This window comes from Plutella xylostella, chromosome 13 (assembly GCF_932276165.1).
Source record: "Plutella xylostella chromosome 13, ilPluXylo3.1, whole genome shotgun sequence".
In the NCBI taxonomy this organism is placed as follows: domain Eukaryota; kingdom Metazoa; phylum Arthropoda; class Insecta; order Lepidoptera; family Plutellidae; genus Plutella; species Plutella xylostella.
In genome coordinates, this window is record NC_063993.1 from 9,871,253 (window position 1) to 9,890,994 (window position 19,742).

Genomic DNA, 19,742 nt, shown 5'->3' on the forward strand with positions numbered 1-19,742 from the left:
ACCAAAAAGAAGCAACTTTGATAGCATTCTGGTTGGCCTGGAGTAAGTCTTCCCGTGTGCAGGTGGAAGGGCACAGGGGACAGGAGAGTAAATGCTCCATAGTCTGGGGGGCGGTACCACAGTCGCATAGGTTGGTACCAACGGTATAGCCCCACTTACAGAGATTGTCCTTGCAGCAGCCTACCTCTGCTCGCAACCGATTTCGAGTCTTCCAGGTGTGCCAGGGAAGACTGTTACCGGGAGCAAGTTTTTCCTCAAGAGGTAGGAAAGGATCCTGGGGCTGCTTTTCCTCCCAGAGCCTTAGCCTTGCGTTTTGTGGGTTTTCATCCGTTAAGGACACCTCACTATTTAGAAACGCTTTGCGGCTCTTAAGGCGGGAAGGTGCGGCAGTATGTGAGTAAAGTGGATGTCTGGAGTCGCATTCTTGTTTGGCTTTCTCAACAGAACATGCCACTTTACGCCGTATGCTAGGGGGTGCTATCCCAGCCAGAGAGTAGAGTTTGTGGAGCGGTGTCGGTTTGAGGCATCCCGTAACTATACGACCTGTGTCGTTAAGAGCAACATCTACTTCTCTAGCATGCGCGGACCTTGCCCATATGGGGCAGGCATATTCGGCAGCTGAGAAGCAGAGTGCTAAGCTACTTGTTCGTAGAACTTGCGGAGAGGCGCCCGAGCTGGTAGACGTAAGCTGTCGCAGAAGGTTGTTTCGGGAGCTGACTTTCTTCTTGGTGATTTGGCAGTGAGTTTTGTACGTGAGGGATCTATCCAGGGTCACTCCGAGGTATTTTGGTGACGAGCAGTGCTGGATTTTTACCCCTTCCCATGTTATGTCCAGCTCTCGATTTGCCTGGTGGTTGCGTAGGTGGAAAGCACATGACTGAGTTTTTTTATGGGTTTGGCCTCAAAGCGTTTTGACTGTAGTAGTCACCCAGCTTCCGCAAAGCTGCAGTCAACGTGCCTTCCACTTCTTCGAACGTAGCTGCCTGCGATGCCAGTGCAAGGTCGTCAGCGTAGAGGAATCGAGCTGTTCCTGCATCGCGGGGCTGGTCGTTGGTATATATGTTAAAAAGAGTCGGCGCCAACACACTTCCCTGAGGCAATCCATTTCTCTGAGAGCGCCATCTACTTTTTTCCGAGTTAATGCAAACTTGGAAACGGCGGTTGTGGAGCATCTCACTTAAAAGTTTGACGAAGTTGTTATCGTTAGTGAGTGCACCGACCTTCACCAGTAGTCTCTTTATATTGACTGTGTCATAGGCGGCTGATAGGTCGACAAACACCACACCAGTCACCTTTCCAGTTTCAAAACCATCCTCAATGGATTGAGTCAAATTTAAGGTCTGACTGGTGCAGGACTTTCCTGGTCTAAAGCCAGCCTGTTCAGGTATAAGTTTTGGCTCTATTTCGCTTGTGAGACGGTTAAGGATGAGCCTTTCGAACAGCTTATATGTATGGCACAGAAGAGATATTGGTCGGTAGCTCTTAGTTTCAGAAGAAGCCTGTTTCCGGCTTTAAGAGCGCTACAACTTTTGCTTTCCTCCATGGCTTAGGGATTCTTGCCGAATCAGTGCAGTTGTTGCAAAGGGCAAGTAACCAGGACACAGTCCCAGGGCCGAACTCTTTTATTTGCTCCACCATGATGTCGTCGACTCCAGCAGCTTTACCAGTCTTAAGTGATTTTATGACACAAATAATTTCACTGAGCGTAAACGGCTTGCTGATGTTGGTGGAAGGTTCTTCCTGGTTTACTTGTTTGGGTAGTCTGGGAAGTCTGCATGGTGGTTTGCCATTAAGTATCAGCTGGTGGGCGACTTGGTTTGCGGTAACTTGCCCTGGTTGTGTAGCTGCAGGTGGGTCGTCTGTGAGTTTACGCACCATCGACCACGCTTTCTTGCTATTATGGGTCATGTTGATGTTAGAGACCATGTTCATCCATTTTTGTTGACGGCTGTCACTTAACTTAAGCATGAGCTCCTCTCCGGCAATTATGGTCTCTTCCGAGAAAGGGTCCAGGGAGTAAAGTGACTCATATCTGGAGATTAGATCAGCCGCATCGATTGGTAGTCCCGGAATGTATGAGCTGCGGCAACCTCGAGGGATGGTTTTCCGAGATATTGTGCGCACGATATTAAGAAATTGCTCATAGTTTTGAGGAACCGGTGGTAGACTTAAAAGTTGTTCGTCAATACGGGATGAGAATTCACTCCAGTTGGCCTTTGTAAAGTTAAAGCGTCGTCTAAATGGAACTGTTCTCGGTCTAACTACTGCCATGACTTTGCATATAATTGGCCGATGCTGAGTTCTGGGGATGGGATTACCAACAGATTTGGAACACTGGGTGCTGATGTTTGCACTGCTAAAAATCAGGTCGGGGTTGTATCCACGTTTCCAACGCCCGCTATTAAAGGAAGGGGGCAATTTGGCACTGTGGATGAGTTCTAGGCCATTGGATTCTGCCCATTCTTCCACCGCATCCCCATCTGTGTTGTTTTCTGCGTATCCCCAATTGATGCTATGGCTGTTAAAGTCTCCAACAATAATTTTTGTTGGGCTATTGTCGAAATTGTCCGTTGTGTGGAAGTGAAACGGTGTGTGAAACGGGGAGGTTTGTAGACTGACGTTACCGTACAGTTGCCCAAGTCAATGGTTAGCGTTTCGATAGATCCTTGGGAGACGGAGGCCGCTGATGAGATCTTGATTTCGGGTTTCGCGAATATTGCACTTCCATGCTTGGCATGAGGGAGCTCAACGGTCAAGTTCATTCCTTGTATATTGGGCCTGGGTTGGCCAATGTCACGGTGTGTTTCTTGGACGCAGAGAATATCACACTGCGTCTCATCGCACAATTGCGATAAAAGAGCGGATTTATTGCTCGAGAAACCCTCAATGTTAATGGATATTACTGTGAGGGCTGGTTCTGATAAGAACCGTTTGGGTGGCGCTGTTAAGTGCCGTTGACGTTCTGTTTCCTTTAATTTAGTTTACTTTGTTGTGTTTGTTGCGACTAACACTTGAAGTCGGCGATCGCCACCTGTAGCCAAGGTGGCACCGAGAATAGGTTTGCACTGCACTACAAACTTTATGCGAAGCATATCGGACTTATTTCGAGTGTCCCACTTATCTGGCTTTGTCGCTACTCTAAACATTGCTACCTCTGCTTCGCCTTGAGTCTGTTGGCCACAAACTGCAGCAGCGCGTGCAGCTCGATGTGGTGATTCTTGAAGGCGGCGCCCGCGAAGGCCGCCAGCGCCTGCAGCCACGGCGGCGCGGCGGCCCCGGGCGCGCCCCCGCCGCCCCCCAGCGCCTCCAGCAGGCAGTACCCGAGCACGTCCAGGGACACCGAGGTACCCCGTCGAGCTACCCATGTAGTATAGTGGAGTGGGGGACCCGACCACAACATGTGCAGCATACCTATATAGTGGTGTGGGGGGCCCCGCGCGACTATGTGCAGCATACCTATATAGAGCGTGGGACACCCTTTCTTATATGCTTCGCATACCTATATAGAGCGTGGGACACCCCTTTCTTATATGCTTCGCAAAGCTATATGTTCGCGTGGGACACCCCTTTCTTATATGCTTGTTGTCGCTACATGTTGGTGTGACACACGGTCTCACATGACACACACCTCTGCTTCGCCTTGAGTCTGTTGGCCACAAACTGCAGCAGCGCGTGCAGCTCGATGTGGTGCTTCTTGAAGGCGGCGCCCGCGAAGGCCGCCAGCGCCTGCAGCCACGGCGGCGCGGCGGCCCCGGGCGCGCCCCCGCCGCCCCCCAGCGCCTCCAGCAGGCAGTACCCGAGCACGTCCAGCGATAGGGACGTGAGGTACTTGAGGGACTCCACGACGGGGCCGATGAGGTTGTCGTAGGTTTGGATCTGGGGAGGAAAAGAATTGATGCGTTACGTTATAGATTATTTTCACTAGATTTTAAAGGATTTCCCGCGATAACACTAGTATAATAAAAATGTGGGATAATGAAGCTTTATTCATGAGAATTTTCCAAATTAGTCCAGTTGTTTCAGAGCGTTTTCAACGCAAACTACTGAACGGATTTTGCTGAAATTTGGTATACACGTAACCGACTACATAGATTAATGGATGGGCTACTTTTTATCCCAAAAATCCAGCTATAATTTCCACAAAACTCACCTGCAACAGCATATAATCAAACAGGAAGGCGGGCGCGGCGTGCGACAGCTTGCCGATGTGGCGGCCCTGCGGCTTGATGTTCTCCTTCGACACTCGCTTCATTATGTGCTTGATGCGTTGTAACGAGGACCCGCGCACGCGCATGAGGCACGGGATGCGCGCGCCTGATTCGTTCTTCCAGCGCGCGTATAGGCAGTATCTGGGGGGAAAGGTGTAGGTGTTAAGTTTATGGTATGACAGAAGAAATACGCGTGGACCCGTGGACCGTGTCATAATAATGGCTAGTAGTGGAAACCTTTCGTACCAGTTACAATTTCAAGTGTTTTTTTTTTAATATTTATCCATACAAATGATGTCGGCTTTGTCAGGTAAGCCCTCTCTCAGTGATTGAGCCTTTAAAATATTATGACAATTTAAAATAGTAATTGTTTTACGTCCAATAAAATGATATTCTATTCTATTCTAAGCGATGCTGCCTAAGTACTGTTGATCCTGGTGCTATGTTAGCTGGCGCCTGCGCTCTCGAGACTTGCAGGTCCGTGGGACGCCCTCCTGCATACCTGCACTGGTACGGGTAGAGCTGCAGCAGCTCGTGCACCTGCTCCGCCATGCAGCAGTTGCCGTCCATGAGGCTGAGCGCGGGCAGCACGGCGGAGTCCAGCACGCTCAGAGCCGCGTGGTGCAGAGGGTCCCCGGGGGCCGAGCGGGCGGTGCGGAGGATGCGGATTATCTGGGGTGAGGGTTGGTGTTGTTAGGTTTCTAAAGTATTCTAAAGTATAAAGAAGGTATGGCTTATGGTTTGTCGGGTTGTCAGCGAACGATCCAACGATATCCGATCGGGCGCGGCCAGGATTTTTGAATGTAAATATGTCTTTCCGCGCGGGATCGGATCGCGTTGGATCGTTCGGTGGCTAATCCGCTAATGAATGCAATGGAGAATTACACAGACAAAAGCGCAGCTTTGAGAAATTGCAGCAATTGCACGTCACACGAAGCTGTTTTCCATGTGAAATAAGAAAACCAATAGAAAACCACTCCACGACGGACATCTTTTCTCTATATCCTCTCTGCTCAGCGCAGTAAATGACTTTAACGTCACATCACAATTACGTGAGTGTCTTTTTGAAAATAAACTGACTGAAGCCACATACAGTTTATCCGGCTATCAACTCACCTTATACATAAGTATAGCGTCATAATGCAACGCCGGTCCCATGAGCACGAGCGCCGGTATGACCATCTCCTTGAGATCCTCGAAGTCGTGGCAGCGAGCCGGCGCGAGCGGCGAGGTCAGTGGCGGGATCGGCTTGCCGATGATCTTGGGGGCTACGCGGCATTTGCTGAAAATAAATAGTGTTCATTATAACTGGAGTGTTGTTAATTGGAGCAGCTGACTCACTCGAATGGAACTTTGGTGAATAACAACATGTCTAAATTATCTTTCTAAGTATGTACCATTTCCGACCGCTCTTGCCCAACGTATTGGTGGGTCTAATGTAGGTGTGCTCTAAAATTTATGGCTCAACGATTGTATATTGTCGATGGCGACCATTTTACAATCGTTAACAACACTAATGTGACAACCAGACAACGCTGTGCTTAGTGACCCTGACTGCTACGCCAAAAGTCCTAAGTTCGATTCCCGGCCAGGCAACACTCACTCTCTATACAGCGGCTCGACGGTGGCGTGCAGTACGGCGGCCAGCGCGCCGGCGACGCGCGGCGGCAGCAGCGTGCCCGGCAGCCGCGCCGCCAGCAGCGCGAACTGGCGCCACGAGCCGACTAGCAGCAGCGACTCGCATAGGACTAGCTTCTGGTTGCTCCAGTACTCCTGAGGGAGGGATGACGTATGGATTAGATAATGAATGATCAACATCTGCAAACCACCTTAAAGTGTTAAGTGAGCCTACAAACATACTAACTTGAGTTAAGAACCTGATAAATAAAACGTGCCTGACAGTGGGAGGGCTACTTGACCAAACACAACTATGATTATGGCATGTTTGCAAAATCATAAAAAGGAACCTCATTATCAGGAGAATACGGTGATTCACATGACCAAAATACATTCATAACTGTCCAATAGACTACACCATAATAAAAAACTACATTTTTTTACTTTATTTCAGAGTAGTAGTAGACGACCGAATGGCGTAGTGGTTAGTGACCCTGACTACTGACCCGATGGTCCCGGGTTCGATTCCCGGCTGGGGCAGATATTTGTTTAAACACAGATATTTGTTCTCGGGTCTTGGATGTGCCCGTAAAATGGCAATAGGCCCGCCCCCTATTACATTGGGACTAACATAACACTCTGGCGAAAAGTGGGTGCAGCAATGCACCTCTGCCTACCCCGCAAGGCAGTACATTAGTACAAGGCGTGAGTGCGTGTTTTTTTTTTTATTTCAGAGTCTATTGATGTGGAGTGATGAGTGTATTATCTTAAATATTTAATCTAATATGATTATCCTTCTAGAGTTAACAAAGACCTTAGGGACACTAACCTGAGGGTCAGCCTTCTCCTCAATGAACTCCATGGGTGCATTAGCCTGCGGTCCCTTAGTGGACACGATGTTGATGCGGCGGATGTAGTCCTGCGCCGCCTTGAACTCCTTGTCGGCCTCCTTGGCCATCACCAGGTCGTCGGGGCGCAGCTGTGGGGAGGACGATTTAGTTATAGATATATAACTTTAACTTTAACCCTATCTATACAGATAACTTTAACCCTAAAAATGTAGCATAGTTGGGTTTGGACTTTGGACCCACCCCTTAGGGAAATGGTCCAAGCTTGAAAGATAGGTAATTAATAAAGTAGATTACAGGGAAAAGCAACAAGATAACAACATAATACAATTCATATTCAGTCCTTAATTGGATCTCTTGCCTCCTTTTGAGTGTTGAGAAGAGTAATATGAGTTCCCTGTACATGCAAGGAATATCGTTAAAATGTCATCAGAAGATCAAGTCCGTTTGTAACAAATTTGTCAATGTTGTCCAAAATCTGCTTGTAGCTTTCTTCTTACCCAAGGATAAATATCATCCAGTGCTATGACTTCATGCTGTAACAGCAAAGCAATGATGGTCATCAGTGGCGGAGGCTCCTTGTAGTTCTCCTGCATGTCCATATTGCTCAACTTGAACCCAAGCACCTCAGATATGACCTGAGGGTCGCCCATGTAGCTCTTGATGAGGGATATGAACAGCTGGTTGTGGTGGGGGCGTGCTTCGAACGACTCCAGAATTATGTCCAGTACGCGGTTTGGGTCTAGGTTGAAACATCCTGAAAGTTTCGGTGGTAAATTTATATTATGGCATAATTAAAATGTATCTAAAATTGAGTTTATGCAACTGAGGTCAAAAATGAAAAATAAGAAAAAACAAAACATGTATTTAAATGTAAATTTTATCATATTCTCAAATACCTTCTAGTTAAATTTGTTAATACGAGGGCGATACCGAAATGATCGGGAATAGAAAAAAGTACAAAGATATCATAATATTATTTACTTTTATTGTTTTTCAAAGTAGTCTCCGTGACATTCAATGCACTTTTTCATTCGATTAAGGGCCTGTACAGGGTGACGTGCCCCGCCAAATTTGGGTTTTCAATGCTCTTCACACAGCACACGCAGTGACACGCACACATGTAAGTTTGCACAGTGGGTCGATAAACTTTTACTCGCCAACTTTATTGACAATTATTTTCAAGTAGTGATTTGATGGTAAGTTTAATTTTTAATTACACTGGTAAGCACCAGGAAAGAGTAGAAATTAATAGGGGTGCCACTTTTCTCCATACTCGGAACCCGATTAGATTTCTAAACAAATGTGGTATTTACTTGTAGAAAGGTAACTACAGGTATTAAAGTGTAGATAATAAGTTATACTAAGGGTATACTAAGCCGAAAGGGGATGACTCAAGGGGTCATTTTGAACAACTTTATTTCTACGAGTTTTGCAAAAACGCGAAAAAAAAATCGTTTTCCATGGTAAAAAGTCACGTGTCAACAAAGTTTCTATGATAAAGGTTTTTTTTGGTTAATTTTTAAAACTCGTAGAACAAAAGTTCAGAATCAGTCTCACTTGTTTTAACCCGACTGCCGAAGGAGGAGAGTAATGTTTTTTGATTGTATGTATGTATGTTTGTAAGTATATTTTTTGGTGGCAGAATAATATTTTTTCATATTTTTAGAGTTTCGTACCTCAAAAGGAAAAAAGCAACCGTTATAAGATCTCTTTGTTGTCCGTCTGTCTGACTGACTGTCTGTCACTGCCCTTTTTCTCAGAAACGGGTAAAGATATCAAGCTGATATTTCGCATAGATATGAGGAGTACCCAAAAAAAATTGGGGTACTCCCTCTCCCATACAAGTAAATTGGGGCTGATATTTTTTCCGGTTATTTTGATGGTGTAGGTAGGGTATCGTTGAATAGGTCTTTTAATATAATAGGTATAAAAAAAGGTTAGACAAATCCTAATTTAAAAAATGATTTCAATAGATGGCGTGATTTTATGTTGGGTAACTCAGAATAAGAAGTGATGATATCTCAGAATAATAATGGTTAATGGTGCTATTCCGCTGAGCATCGAAACCGGTGGGACGCTAATGAAAAGTGGTCATGGAAATGCACCAGGGTAGACCCTGCTCCTAGAACAAGGCATGAGTTTGTGATTTGTGTGCGTGAAAAGCGAGGATGGAAACTTTGAATATTTTCTTTATTTTTTTATTATTGATGCAATAACATATAATTAGTATTATTCTGAGTTACCCACCGAAGTCACCCCGTGGCAGGTTGACTAGATAGGTACTTTTGCAAATCACGCCATATATCGTTGTTTTTATTAGTGGCTACTGTCTATAGAAGAAATTCCGTCATTGACAATTTTACGTTACGAATGAATTTAGTAAACCCAGTAAACCTAACTAATCCAGAGGAAACCTAAAATATCTTTCTCTCTCTCTTTGAAAAACATACTTAATAGCCCAAACTCGATTCTATTCTATTCTCTGTGGGGGTGTAAGTACCTGCACCTGGGTCTCTCGAGTGGAACCTTTGTGCATATCCCCAAGGTCTAAACTGCCTTCCTAAGCTTGAACCATTTCCCACCACGCCGGTCCACTGCGGGTTGGTGGGTTCATATATCTAGATGTGCTAAATCTAGATATGCAGGTTTCCTCACGATGTTTTCCTTCACCGTTAGAGCGATGGTATACATTGTACGTAAGTTAAAAGAACTCATTGGTACATGTCAGCGCCGTGATTCGAACCCGCATCTCTTGCGTGAGAAGCGGGCGCTTACCCGACTGAGCTACCATCGCGCCCAAACTCGATGCTTTTAGCTATTAAATCTTTGAAATAAAATTCAGTCACCTCCGTGTTACTACCCTCATCAGATCCTCACGAGACCATGCCTCAACCAGCACCATGAGACTGTGTTTTTGAATCCTAACCTAATCTTCCTACGTATTGTCATCACTTAGATCCATTCACTATATTCCTGCTCCTCATCCCAGGGCCGTGGGGACCGGAGGCACGTCAGCTTTTTTAAAGACATCAGCAGCAGACTAATAGAAGTCTCAAGGGACCCTAGGGCTGGCACTTACCTATCACAAAGGCTAAGCATCGCTATATAGCGGGGTAACGCGGCCAGCGTCTTGGGTACCCTACCCGACAGTGGCAGCGATCTGGCCAGCATCTTCTTTTTAGTTTAATTTTAATTTTATATTAGTTAGTTTTAGTTAGGCATTAATAATTATAATTTAATCAAGAAGTACCATGGACTTAACTAATAAAAAACATTATCATTTAATTTATTGGATATAGTATAAGAATTATGCTTCCTCAATTTCAAATCAAATTATGTTGGTGTCATAAAAGTTGAAAAAGTGCAATGACAACCAATGTGCAGTGATTTTGTGTCTGTAAACAATTAGATCGCGAGCTGTCAGTTCTGCCTAAACCGACGTGACCCTTCTTTGGAGGCCACCGGCCGACTGAGTCAAACGTCGCTTGTGTTTATGATTTTATAACACAGAAAGCCGCCATAGATATTTGTATGAAGATTTGAGGGAAAAAAATTGCTCAAGTTTGGGATTAATTTACACAAAATAGGTGTGTGTTTATTAAAAAACAAGGTATTTAGCGCCTAGTCCAAGCATTTATCTTTATAATTTGATAAGAATCATATGAAAATTCTTGATAATTACGACACAGTTGTTACAATACGGGAGTGTGATTTACTGGTTTTTCGTAATTAATTTACAGTTATCCATAAGCATTTACTTAAATTCGAATGATTCAGCACCTAGCTAGACTCTTCGGCTACCTGTGTGATTTTTTTCAAGGCTGTAGAGCATCATTTACTACATAATTCTATGACAATGCCAACCCTCGATTGTCTATTGCCGACCCTTAAACCAATCATTGAAACAGTAATTCCAGTCTGAAGTGGATACTGTCAAAACAGCTGATTTGTAAGCTTCGACCGCCTCTTCTGGGCCGCTAAACCGTTGACCACGTAGCATATCTTTAATTCTTGGGAATGTAAAATAATCATTGGGGCTCAGATCAGGGTTATACGGAGGATGGTCCATCAACTCCACGTTTTCCATATTTAAAAACGTTCTTGTTTTGCGAGCGGTATGAGAGCTTGCATTATCGTGGTGAAGGATTATACGACGATTCGGGTTAGTTTTACGAAGTTCTCTTACGACTTCCGGCAAACAAACTGTTGTGTACCAATCAGCAGTAACCGTCCTTTGTTCTTGTAATGGAATCGTAGCCACATGGCCAGTTTTCGATACAAACGAAGCGACCATTTTTTTCGACACGCTGCGTGAGCGAATAACTTTTGTCGGCTTGACCTCACCTTCGAAGACCCAAACTGCCGATTGATGTTTTCTTTCGGGCTCATATGAATAAATCCACGATTCATCACCAGAGACGATATTGTAGACAGCATTTGAACTGCCTCCATTGAACCGTTGCAGAGCAGATCGACACCAATTAACACGAGCCGACTTTTGTTCCTCGGTCAAACGGTGGGGCACCCAGCGCGACTCTAACTTCTTGACACCCAGTTCTTCATGTAAAATGGTTTGAATGGCTGTCATACCAATGCTGAGAGAAGCCCGAATCTGCTCGTATGTCACATGTCTATCTTCTTTTATTAACTGGCGTACAGCATCGATGTTATCTTGTGTTACCGCTGTTTTTGGCCGACCAGTAGAAGGGACTGTGGTAAGAGAGGAACGTCCACGGCGAAACTCAGAATACCAACGATATATAGTCGTTTTACTTGGTGCTTCAAGTTTATAAATAGAAACAAGCTCGGCGAGACATTGTTCTTGAGATAAACCTCCATTTTTTACACCGACTTGTCAAATTCAAATGGTCAATACTCTTTTATTTTTTACTTTTTTTTTAATTCGAAAATGGAATTATGTTTGAAAAAACACTACATTTGATACACCAAAAAGGTTTCACTCTAATTTATTCCTAAGTATTCTATTCCCGATCTTTTCGGTGTAGCCCTCGTATCAGCTTAGAATAGTCATTATTTTCTTTTTAGTCATATGAAATATAAGGCTATAGACCAGCTATGTACTTTATAAAGCAAGTTTGTACAAACCTATAAGTGATTGTATAATCTCCAAGAGGGATTTATAATCCATGTCTTCACTAATTTCCTGATTTAGTTCAACTATTAACTTGGCATATCCTTCACTCTCCTCCCGGAACAAATTGAACTTACGCTGCTTATAACTGAAATAGGAATGTGATCAAATTAATACCCCATTTGGTTTTGAGCTTGTACACTTGGAAATTACACACAATTGAAATTGTATAGAGTTAGAGTCACATAGATTTGAACTTAGGAATTTGAAATGCGGTTATTAAATATTTGTTATTGCATTGTTATGTATGTTACTTACTACAACTTTGTTTTGATTTTGATAAACTTGGTGTAAAAGTTTTTGTTTTTCAATGTCCCTACATCTTGCAATGTGTCAATTTCTAATCTCTCTTTTAGTAACTTCTCCGAAATGAATCCCTCCAACTCCCGCACTATGTAGCAGAAGTTGGACCTCTCATCCGTCTGTACATCCACTGAGGTCTCTGCGTCCAGTATACATACTACATCAAGTATTATTGATGGAATATCTGCATGCAGTGCCTGCAAGAAAGACAAATAAAAGTATTTATTAGCTGTGTGGAAGGCACACATAATACGTATTTACATAATTTGTCTTATTATTAATGTTTATTATCATACTTATAGTCAAGAAACTTACTGTTATTTCTCGAAGTGTGGTGAGGACTACATCCTTCTTAAGTGCGCCCTGCAGGCCACTTAGCAGTAAATCATATATATTCTGAGATAAGCCTGATAGTTTCCCCGATTTTGTGAATAACGGCGTTTTTTCTTCATCCTTGATAGATTGTGTCACCCCTTTTATACTGAAATAGATAGGTCTATGCTGTAATAAACTAAATCATCCTATATCTTTCTTGAAAATAACGGCATGGTCAAGGCTTTAATAGGCGTAAATAAGAACTTAATCATATAGAATCGACATCAATAACACATAACCAAGCCTCTAGGAAAACATTGTAACAAATTGAAATCAACATGTGGTGTTGTCGGTCAATAAAAGGCGTGACAAATACATAATTACGGTAAATACTTACAATTGAGCTTTCCCTGATTTCTCCCAAACTTTACAGTAGTCAGAAACAAACTTAGAATAGGAACTCATCATTGTAATTATAATTAATTGTTATTACAAAAATATTACAACAAGCAAGCGCTTGCTGCCGCCATGTCTAACCACACACAGATAACATTTGCAACTGTAATGTAACTGTCAAAAAACCGGCACTTTCGCCTTTCTTGTTTTGAGGACTACATTTTCACAGATGGTAAAATTGACATTTGTTTGTTGTTACCTGTCAAAACCATTATTATTTTAGTTCTAACCTAAAAATTCAGAAGAGATTATTTTCAAAGTGCAAATTACAACTACATAATGCCGACTTACGAATTAGCATTAATGTTGCGTACTATGCCAAAGGCAGAGTTGAAAACGACGCTGAAAAGAGTTTCACACCACATATTTAGCCGTGGTGGGATTATCAGGAACATTGAAAATTTGGGTTTTCGGGCAATGCCTTACAAAACCAGTGCCCATGGAGTTGTGCATCGGGAAGCGAACTATTTCGTGTTTAAAATCGATACTCCAACAAGAGTAGTAGCTGACCTTAAAGAAGAATATGGTAGAGATGTGGATATCATAAGACAAAGAGTGTTCAAAGCGACAGAAGAAACTAATACCAACTGTACCCTGGAGAAAGAGTTGCTGCCACCCGCCTACCGCAAGGAAGTACAGAACATGATAGAAGAGGGCAAAACTCAGGTCAACAAATTCACATACAAGTTTAATTACAATTCAGGTTTGGATTATTATCCTTTCCAGAAATAAGCAACTTCTACCACATAAACCTATCTAGATTTGTAATTATAATAGTGTAAATAAAGTAGTTGTATTAAATTAAAAGCAGATTTTTCACGTTTTCCTAAATTCATAATTTCCATTGCCTAGCAAAAAAACAAAGCCAACATGTCAAAGAAACTGACATTTATAATTTATTTACATTTAGTAATGGTGATTTTTCTATAATTTAATTTTAAACAATGCTCTTGCATTGTTCCTTGACTATTTTACCAAAACCATACACTTTCCTCATTTCAAAGTACATGTTTAAACTAAAAACCTCTCATTTAAACAACATCAACAACCCTATTCACATAATAAAGTGTAACAAATGTTACTACAAACACCACTACTCATCAGAAGTAGAAAGTGTGATAAACAGACAGATCCAGGCTGAGCAGCAAGCAGCACAGGACTACCTGAGCATGGCGGTGACATTCCTCCATCCGGCCATGTCCCGACCTGGAGCTGGCGGCTTCTTCATGAGCATGTACGACGAGGAACTCGGTCACATGCAGGACTTTATCAACTACCAGCTAATGAGAGGAGGAACCCCGGCTATAACCTGTGTGAAAGAGCCCCCAGATAACAAAAATCTCACACTGCTAAGTGCTTTTGAGAAAGGTCTGGCTATGGAGAAACTTGTGACTGAGGTAAGGTTTCTGTATTTAAAAATGATAGTGGAATCTCACAACTATTTACTTTAAAGGTTGATCAACTTCCACTGCAGTGATAGGTGGAAAGCTATAAACTGTGATTTTATTCAGGAAAGAAAGTAAAACCTTTGTACTTAACCTATCATCACTAGTAACTAGACTACTGTAGGCTAGAAATATATGGGGCAGGTAATTCCCTGATTATCAATATTATTGGTAGAATTACTCTTCTTTACAGTTACTAGAGGATGTTGTGAAAGTAGCAGAAACAGCTAATGACTATGAGTGTGCGGACTTTGTGACCTCTGTGTTCCTGAAAGAGCAATTCAAGTCCATAAACGAGATGGCCCACCATGTGACAAGGCTGGCCCGCTTGAAGGACGAACATGCCATTTATCACTATGACCTGGAGCTATGCAAGTCCCATCCCTATACACCTAAAATACCAAAATAATTACCTCTTGTAAATGAGTTTAATTTATTTATTTTTAGTAAGTCAAACAATTTTAATAGAAATTCTCTGCCTCTACTGGCGTCATAGTTTTGTTACTCAATATCTTTTTAGCAGCCTCTAAATTACACTCATTAAGATGCTTCTTCAGTTGATCTATTTCATAGCTATTGTCAGCTCCATGTAGTTTAATTTTGTAGTAATCTCTGAACCAATTTACAATAGTACCTGTAATTTAAGAAATAGAGTTGAAATTGCCGTAAACTTTACAATTATAGGTATTATTACCTAGTAATCTATTACTATTAAGCTGAACCTACCAACTAACTCTTCAAAACTTGTCTCTACATCATCAGCTGGGGCCCTCAAAACTTTCAGATAATCTTCACACAGGATAGGGATCTCCTCATTTGCAGCATTGGCATCTAAATCTAAAGCACTGGAAAGTACAAAAATAGTGATGGAATAAGATATTTAGAACATAGAATAACTATTGAGTCTTATACACAATCAAAATACTCATCAATAAATAAAAGCTTCACCTCATAGCTTCTAGCAGTTTCATGTCCTGATACTTTTTGAATTCGACTTTAAAAGTTTCTTCTATTGATTCAAAGCACTGTTTACAACAGTCTTCAGGGACATCTGAAAGATGAAAGTTAAAACTCCATTACAATAAAGGCATAGATCCCCATGTATAGGTATAGGTAACTATTCCGTAAATAAGTATTTTGTTCATCTTACCACAAGTGATATCTACTCGTATTCCTTTGACGACAGAACAATTTGATAAGATGTCTTTCAGCTGGTAAATTGTGGAAATATTATCGCTTTTGAACGTAGCCAATCCTCTCCTGAAAATAAATTAAAGCTTCAGTTTTAAAAGTAGGTACCGCCATTTGCACAAATTATAACTACTTATTCGCCAATTCTACAAATACTTATAAAACGGTTTATCGACTTACTGATATCGGCATATTAGTATGGTTTTTATAAGAGTATGTGATCGTGCAAACGCCATGCTCGTGGATGGGCGCGGCAAGTCTCCGGGCAGCGCTTCCGTCAGCCATGACGTCATTTCCGCTACGGAGAAGCTTCCGGTTACGCGTAGTACACACCATGACCTAAAAATATCATAAGGTTACTGTACCCTATCCAGTTTTTGCTCAAATTTAGATCATGATCGTCCGTCGATCGATCCGTAATCATCCACTGTTTGAAATAGGCCTCTCCCAAGAAGCGCCGCAACACTATGCCCTTAGCCTTCCTCATCCAAATCTGCTTTGTTCAATCATTTCATTGCTTGCAAAAGCAGAAAGGGACTTGGCACCTACTATTATATCCTTTGTTTTGACCCTTTACATAGGTATAAAGGAACTTGTACCTACAAGGTATTATTTTTTATTTTATTTTTTATTCATGCCTGCCTGTAGTAACTTATAAAACAATTTTATAAGTTACCTACAAGGTATAGGTATTCATAATCACCTGCCGCTATCGTCAGCTGTGTCAGGATCATCGTGAAGGGAGTAATAAGGGAACGCGGGTAGTTGCAGCGAGATCAAGCGAGCTACCCGCGGAGCGCCGGCTGGCAGCGCATACACTAGCAGTTTAGTAGACTGGCCTATCAGAGGTTGGGAGTTGCTCCCTTGAGCCAGACGCATTCGGATCCACAGACGTCTTGTGCCGGCCTGACACCGCACTGTTGCTAGAAGGTCTTCTGATGAACCCTGTAATAGCAAGACTTGTTATTAGTCCCAGCATGCAATAATGGCCTCTTATATTCATTATATTATGGTGACATATTTTATAAGCTGTGGTACCTATAGTAACCTACCTGTGATGGACATATGCTGAGTACTGCAGCGCTGTCAGTCAGAAGGTCGAGTTTCCTCTGGCAATAGAGGAACAGCATGTCCAGTGGGACAGCAGAAGTTACCCTTGCTTCTTGCCAACCATCGTTCTTCGCTCCGGACAGCTGGAAACAGAAACGTATGGAATTTAAGGGCCCCTTCATGTCCTCATCTCGGTATTTGGTACTCCAAGTGGCTAAATAAGTTGTATTTATGCTCAATCATTACCTCACATTGTAAATCCAGTAGAGGTGGCGCAGACAAACCAGCCAAAGAAGATCTCGTGCTCTTCTGATATTTGTCCCGCTCACTCGCAGCCTGCTTCTCCAGACGAGCTACTTCTATTCTGAAACACATAAATATAGATTAATAGTTACTATGTACTAAATTACTTCAACTATTTTCTGGCCATTTTTGGACTTGTTTTCCCCGTAAAGCATTTACGGCTGTCGCGTTTATGAGCAACATTTTCAGAATTTACACGGGCCTAGGTACATAGAACAAGACCAGGTAAATACTCACTCTAATTTACTTCTCCTGGACGCCAGTGCATCTTGAGAAATATTAGACAGTGAGTTCGCCCCAGTTATTAACCGACTAGACCTCAACGCGAAGATCCTTCCTGAAAATGTGGCGGCGACCAGTTCCCCCTCTTCCGTGCCAACACAGCCACCGGCCACTGATGTTATTGGCTCCCCACAAAACTGAAGGAAAGGGTAGACCATTAGTTGAACCTTATGTAGAGGTACATAGGTATGTATACCTTAACTGTGATTTTGATAGCATTCTATGGAGCCAAAACGTTCGGCCGCCTTATAATCTTGTGGTTGGTTCGTGAGCTTCAGAGAGGGTAAGCTACTTACATAAGTATACTTGAGTCGAGGTAGCTCATACAGATTTTCCATATCGATTAGATAAAGTTGAATGGAGCCATCATGGCGTCCGACGACCAAATGCATTGCGCTGTTCATAGTGAACCATCCGACACACACTACTGCACCCAAACTCCCTTTGTCCACCAAGCTTTTACAGGTTAACACGGATCTGTAAACCAAAATTTAATCATAAGTAGTTATGTAGGTACAACAAAAGAGAAATAGGTACCTTTAGCAAGTAGGTAATTAGGTATTAATTCACGAAAGATGAAACGAATGGAGGCTCAATTTTGTAGAGCACATAATGAGAATACAGAGGATACTGTTTTCGCTGAAAGAAACCCACCGAGCACCTACTTATCTAAACTTGTACCTTCTGTCGCGAACCGCCATAATTATGGCGATCACGAATTGTCATGATACTATTCAATCATAGGTAATATTTAAGAGATGTAATATGAGGTTGTGATTCTTGTAGAATAGGCACAGGAAATCGTACCCTGCCGGACCGTCTCATATGGTAACGTTGTGTTCATACTATAAGAAATGAAATTAAAATAAATACGAATATGCCAACTCTCACCGGGTGAATCAAATCGGTGCACTGTGGTAACACAGCCTATATTAAAACATTACACGCCAATCACATACATCCACTCTCATTGCCATTGCATTGCACTAAAGCTTCAGACTGCATAATATATGTCAATAGCATCCTCACTTGCCCCGCCTCTTGGCTGAAGGCCGTAATACACGTACCTGCACTACGATGCACACGCGTATACGTTTACTATCATCAACTCATGCCCCGCGTCTTCGCTAAGGGACGTGATACGAGTACCTGCACCTCAATGCACACCCGCACACGTTTACTATCATCAACTCATGCCCCGCGTCTTCGCTAAGGGACGTAATACGAGTACCTGCACCTCAATGCACACCCGCACACGTTTACTATCATCAACTCATGCCCCGCGTCTTCGCTAAGGGCCGTAATACGAGTACCTGCACCTCAATGCACACCCGCACACGTTTACTATCATCAACTCATGCCCCGCGTCTTCGCTAAGGGCCGTAATACGAGTACCTGCACCGCAATGCACACTCGCATACGATTACTGTCATTAGCTCATGCCTCGCGTCTTCGCTAAAGGCCGTAGTACGCGTACCTGCATCGCAATGCACACGTGCATACGTTTATCATTCTTTCATCATCTATCACTCTCTCATATCATGTTTCGTCACTATTAATGATTTATAAACATTAAATGTCGGTTCTGTAGATACCGACGAAAGGCCTCCAACCACCCCTTATAGCCCTCCCTGACCACACAGTATATCCGTATGCTTAACGACATACCAACATTAGCATAATCAATGTCAATAGCAATCACAATTCAAACACCAAGAAAATAAAGTATAAAATGGTTTCCACTTGTTACATTATCTCCATAGTTTCGTTACTCATTATAAACACAATTGGTCCATCAAGGAATAAAGTGTATAACTTATCAATCATAAACGAGAGATAAAAAGTAAGTAGAAAGATCACTTAGCTGTACTCGCTGTAACTATTGTCTGAACCGGGCCATCACTCCCGCCTCGGCTCCACGTGCCTGGTCGCCTCGGCTCCGCTGCGCCGGGTCCTCACGATCCCACGGTACTGATCACCCCCTCACTCTGACCGTCTGCTCACCGCGGCTGCTCACACAAAAGTGGCGCTCCACCACACCCGTCGAGTCGCCCCGTATTCACTTCTACCCACTAGTTACCGATATAAATTTTAGGCTCGTCTACACTATTGAAAATTCTACTCGATTTAAGTGAAGTCGAAATGTGATTCGCGATCTTTCGCGACACTCCCGGCAATAAGAAAGTGAAATAATAATATAAAGTCAATAAATAATGTCTATTTTACACTATACGTAGTATCGGTAAATCCGTTTATAGTAGTAGGTATATAAGTATGATTTATGATATTACTATACTGTTTTTACTAATAAGTATACTGTGAGCCCCTTCGATACGACTCACAACTATTACGAATTCCGGATGGTACGAATCTTAAAAGAAAACACCAGTATTACTATCACTATTCACCTCGAGTGTCTCTGGAGAAGTTCACTATTCGAGCTTTCTATTAGAACTGAACTGTTCGACTGTTACTAATAAACTGAACTTAATGTGCGCCGGACACCTCGCTTTATATAGGCCGGCGGGCGATCTTCCCGAAAGTTCCAGAGATACTCGAGGTCACACTA

General features: G+C 42.7%; 4 protein-coding genes across 5 annotated transcripts in view; 2 read left to right on the plus strand and 2 right to left on the minus strand.

The window, feature by feature from the left end:
- LOC105385265 (THO complex subunit 2) overlaps positions 1-13,003 on the minus strand; it is a 43,354-nt gene extending 30,351 nt beyond the window's left edge. For both annotated transcript variants that reach the window (XM_048625201.1, XM_048625200.1), the window contains exons 1-11: positions 12,844-13,003; positions 12,447-12,612; positions 12,087-12,328; positions 11,783-11,916; positions 7,174-7,430; positions 6,655-6,804; positions 5,812-5,981; positions 5,325-5,490; positions 4,711-4,880; positions 4,151-4,349; positions 3,629-3,876 (exon numbers count right to left, since the gene is read on the minus strand). In XM_048625201.1, the coding sequence (XP_048481158.1) occupies positions 3,629-3,876; positions 4,151-4,349; positions 4,711-4,880; positions 5,325-5,490; positions 5,812-5,981; positions 6,655-6,804; positions 7,174-7,430; positions 11,783-11,916; positions 12,087-12,328; positions 12,447-12,612; positions 12,844-12,914 (1,973 nt within the window). In that variant the 5' untranslated portion in view covers positions 12,915-13,003. The remainder of the gene's footprint in view (positions 1-3,628; positions 3,877-4,150; positions 4,350-4,710; positions 4,881-5,324; positions 5,491-5,811; positions 5,982-6,654; positions 6,805-7,173; positions 7,431-11,782; positions 11,917-12,086; positions 12,329-12,446; positions 12,613-12,843) is intronic.
- An 89-nt stretch (positions 13,004-13,092) lies between these two features.
- Positions 13,093-13,709, plus strand: LOC105385234 (probable 28S ribosomal protein S6, mitochondrial). The gene has a single exon (XM_048625207.1). It carries the CDS (start codon positions 13,182-13,184, stop codon positions 13,632-13,634), a length of 453 nt encoding a protein of 150 aa, XP_048481164.1. The 5' UTR covers positions 13,093-13,181; the 3' UTR covers positions 13,635-13,709.
- Positions 13,710-13,785: 76 nt separating this feature from the next.
- On the plus strand, positions 13,786-14,773 carry LOC105385235 (ferritin, heavy subunit). The gene is made up of 2 exons (XM_011555583.3): positions 13,786-14,299; positions 14,541-14,773. Exons 1-2 carry the CDS (start codon positions 13,847-13,849, stop codon positions 14,754-14,756), a joined length of 669 nt encoding a protein of 222 aa, XP_011553885.3. The 5' UTR covers positions 13,786-13,846; the 3' UTR covers positions 14,757-14,773.
- LOC105385236 (Bardet-Biedl syndrome 7 protein homolog) overlaps positions 14,735-19,742 on the minus strand; it is a 30,646-nt gene continuing 25,638 nt past the window's right edge. The window contains exons 6-15 of the mRNA XM_048625205.1: positions 17,470-17,650; positions 17,129-17,310; positions 16,835-16,952; positions 16,591-16,731; positions 16,242-16,483; positions 15,719-15,877; positions 15,498-15,607; positions 15,296-15,398; positions 15,074-15,192; positions 14,735-14,981 (exon numbers count right to left, since the gene is read on the minus strand). Coding sequence (XP_048481162.1) covers positions 14,809-14,981; positions 15,074-15,192; positions 15,296-15,398; positions 15,498-15,607; positions 15,719-15,877; positions 16,242-16,483; positions 16,591-16,731; positions 16,835-16,952; positions 17,129-17,310; positions 17,470-17,650 — 1,528 coding nt within the window. The 3' untranslated portion in view covers positions 14,735-14,808. The remainder of the gene's footprint in view (positions 14,982-15,073; positions 15,193-15,295; positions 15,399-15,497; positions 15,608-15,718; positions 15,878-16,241; positions 16,484-16,590; positions 16,732-16,834; positions 16,953-17,128; positions 17,311-17,469; positions 17,651-19,742) is intronic.

What these genes read in the sequence shown, in the direction of transcription:
- LOC105385234 (XM_048625207.1), top strand. Translation starts at nt 13,182, where the DNA reads ATGCCGACTTACGAATTAGCATTAATGTTGCGTACTATGCCAAAGGCA.
- LOC105385235 (XM_011555583.3), top strand. Translation starts at nt 13,847, where the DNA reads ATGCTCTTGCATTGTTCCTTGACTATTTTACCAAAACCATACACTTTC. An exon ending in TGGAGAAACTTGTGACTGAG is followed by an intron (nt 14,300 to 14,540) that starts GTAAGGTTTCTG and finishes TCTTCTTTACAG; the next exon opens with TTACTAGAGGATGTTGTGAA.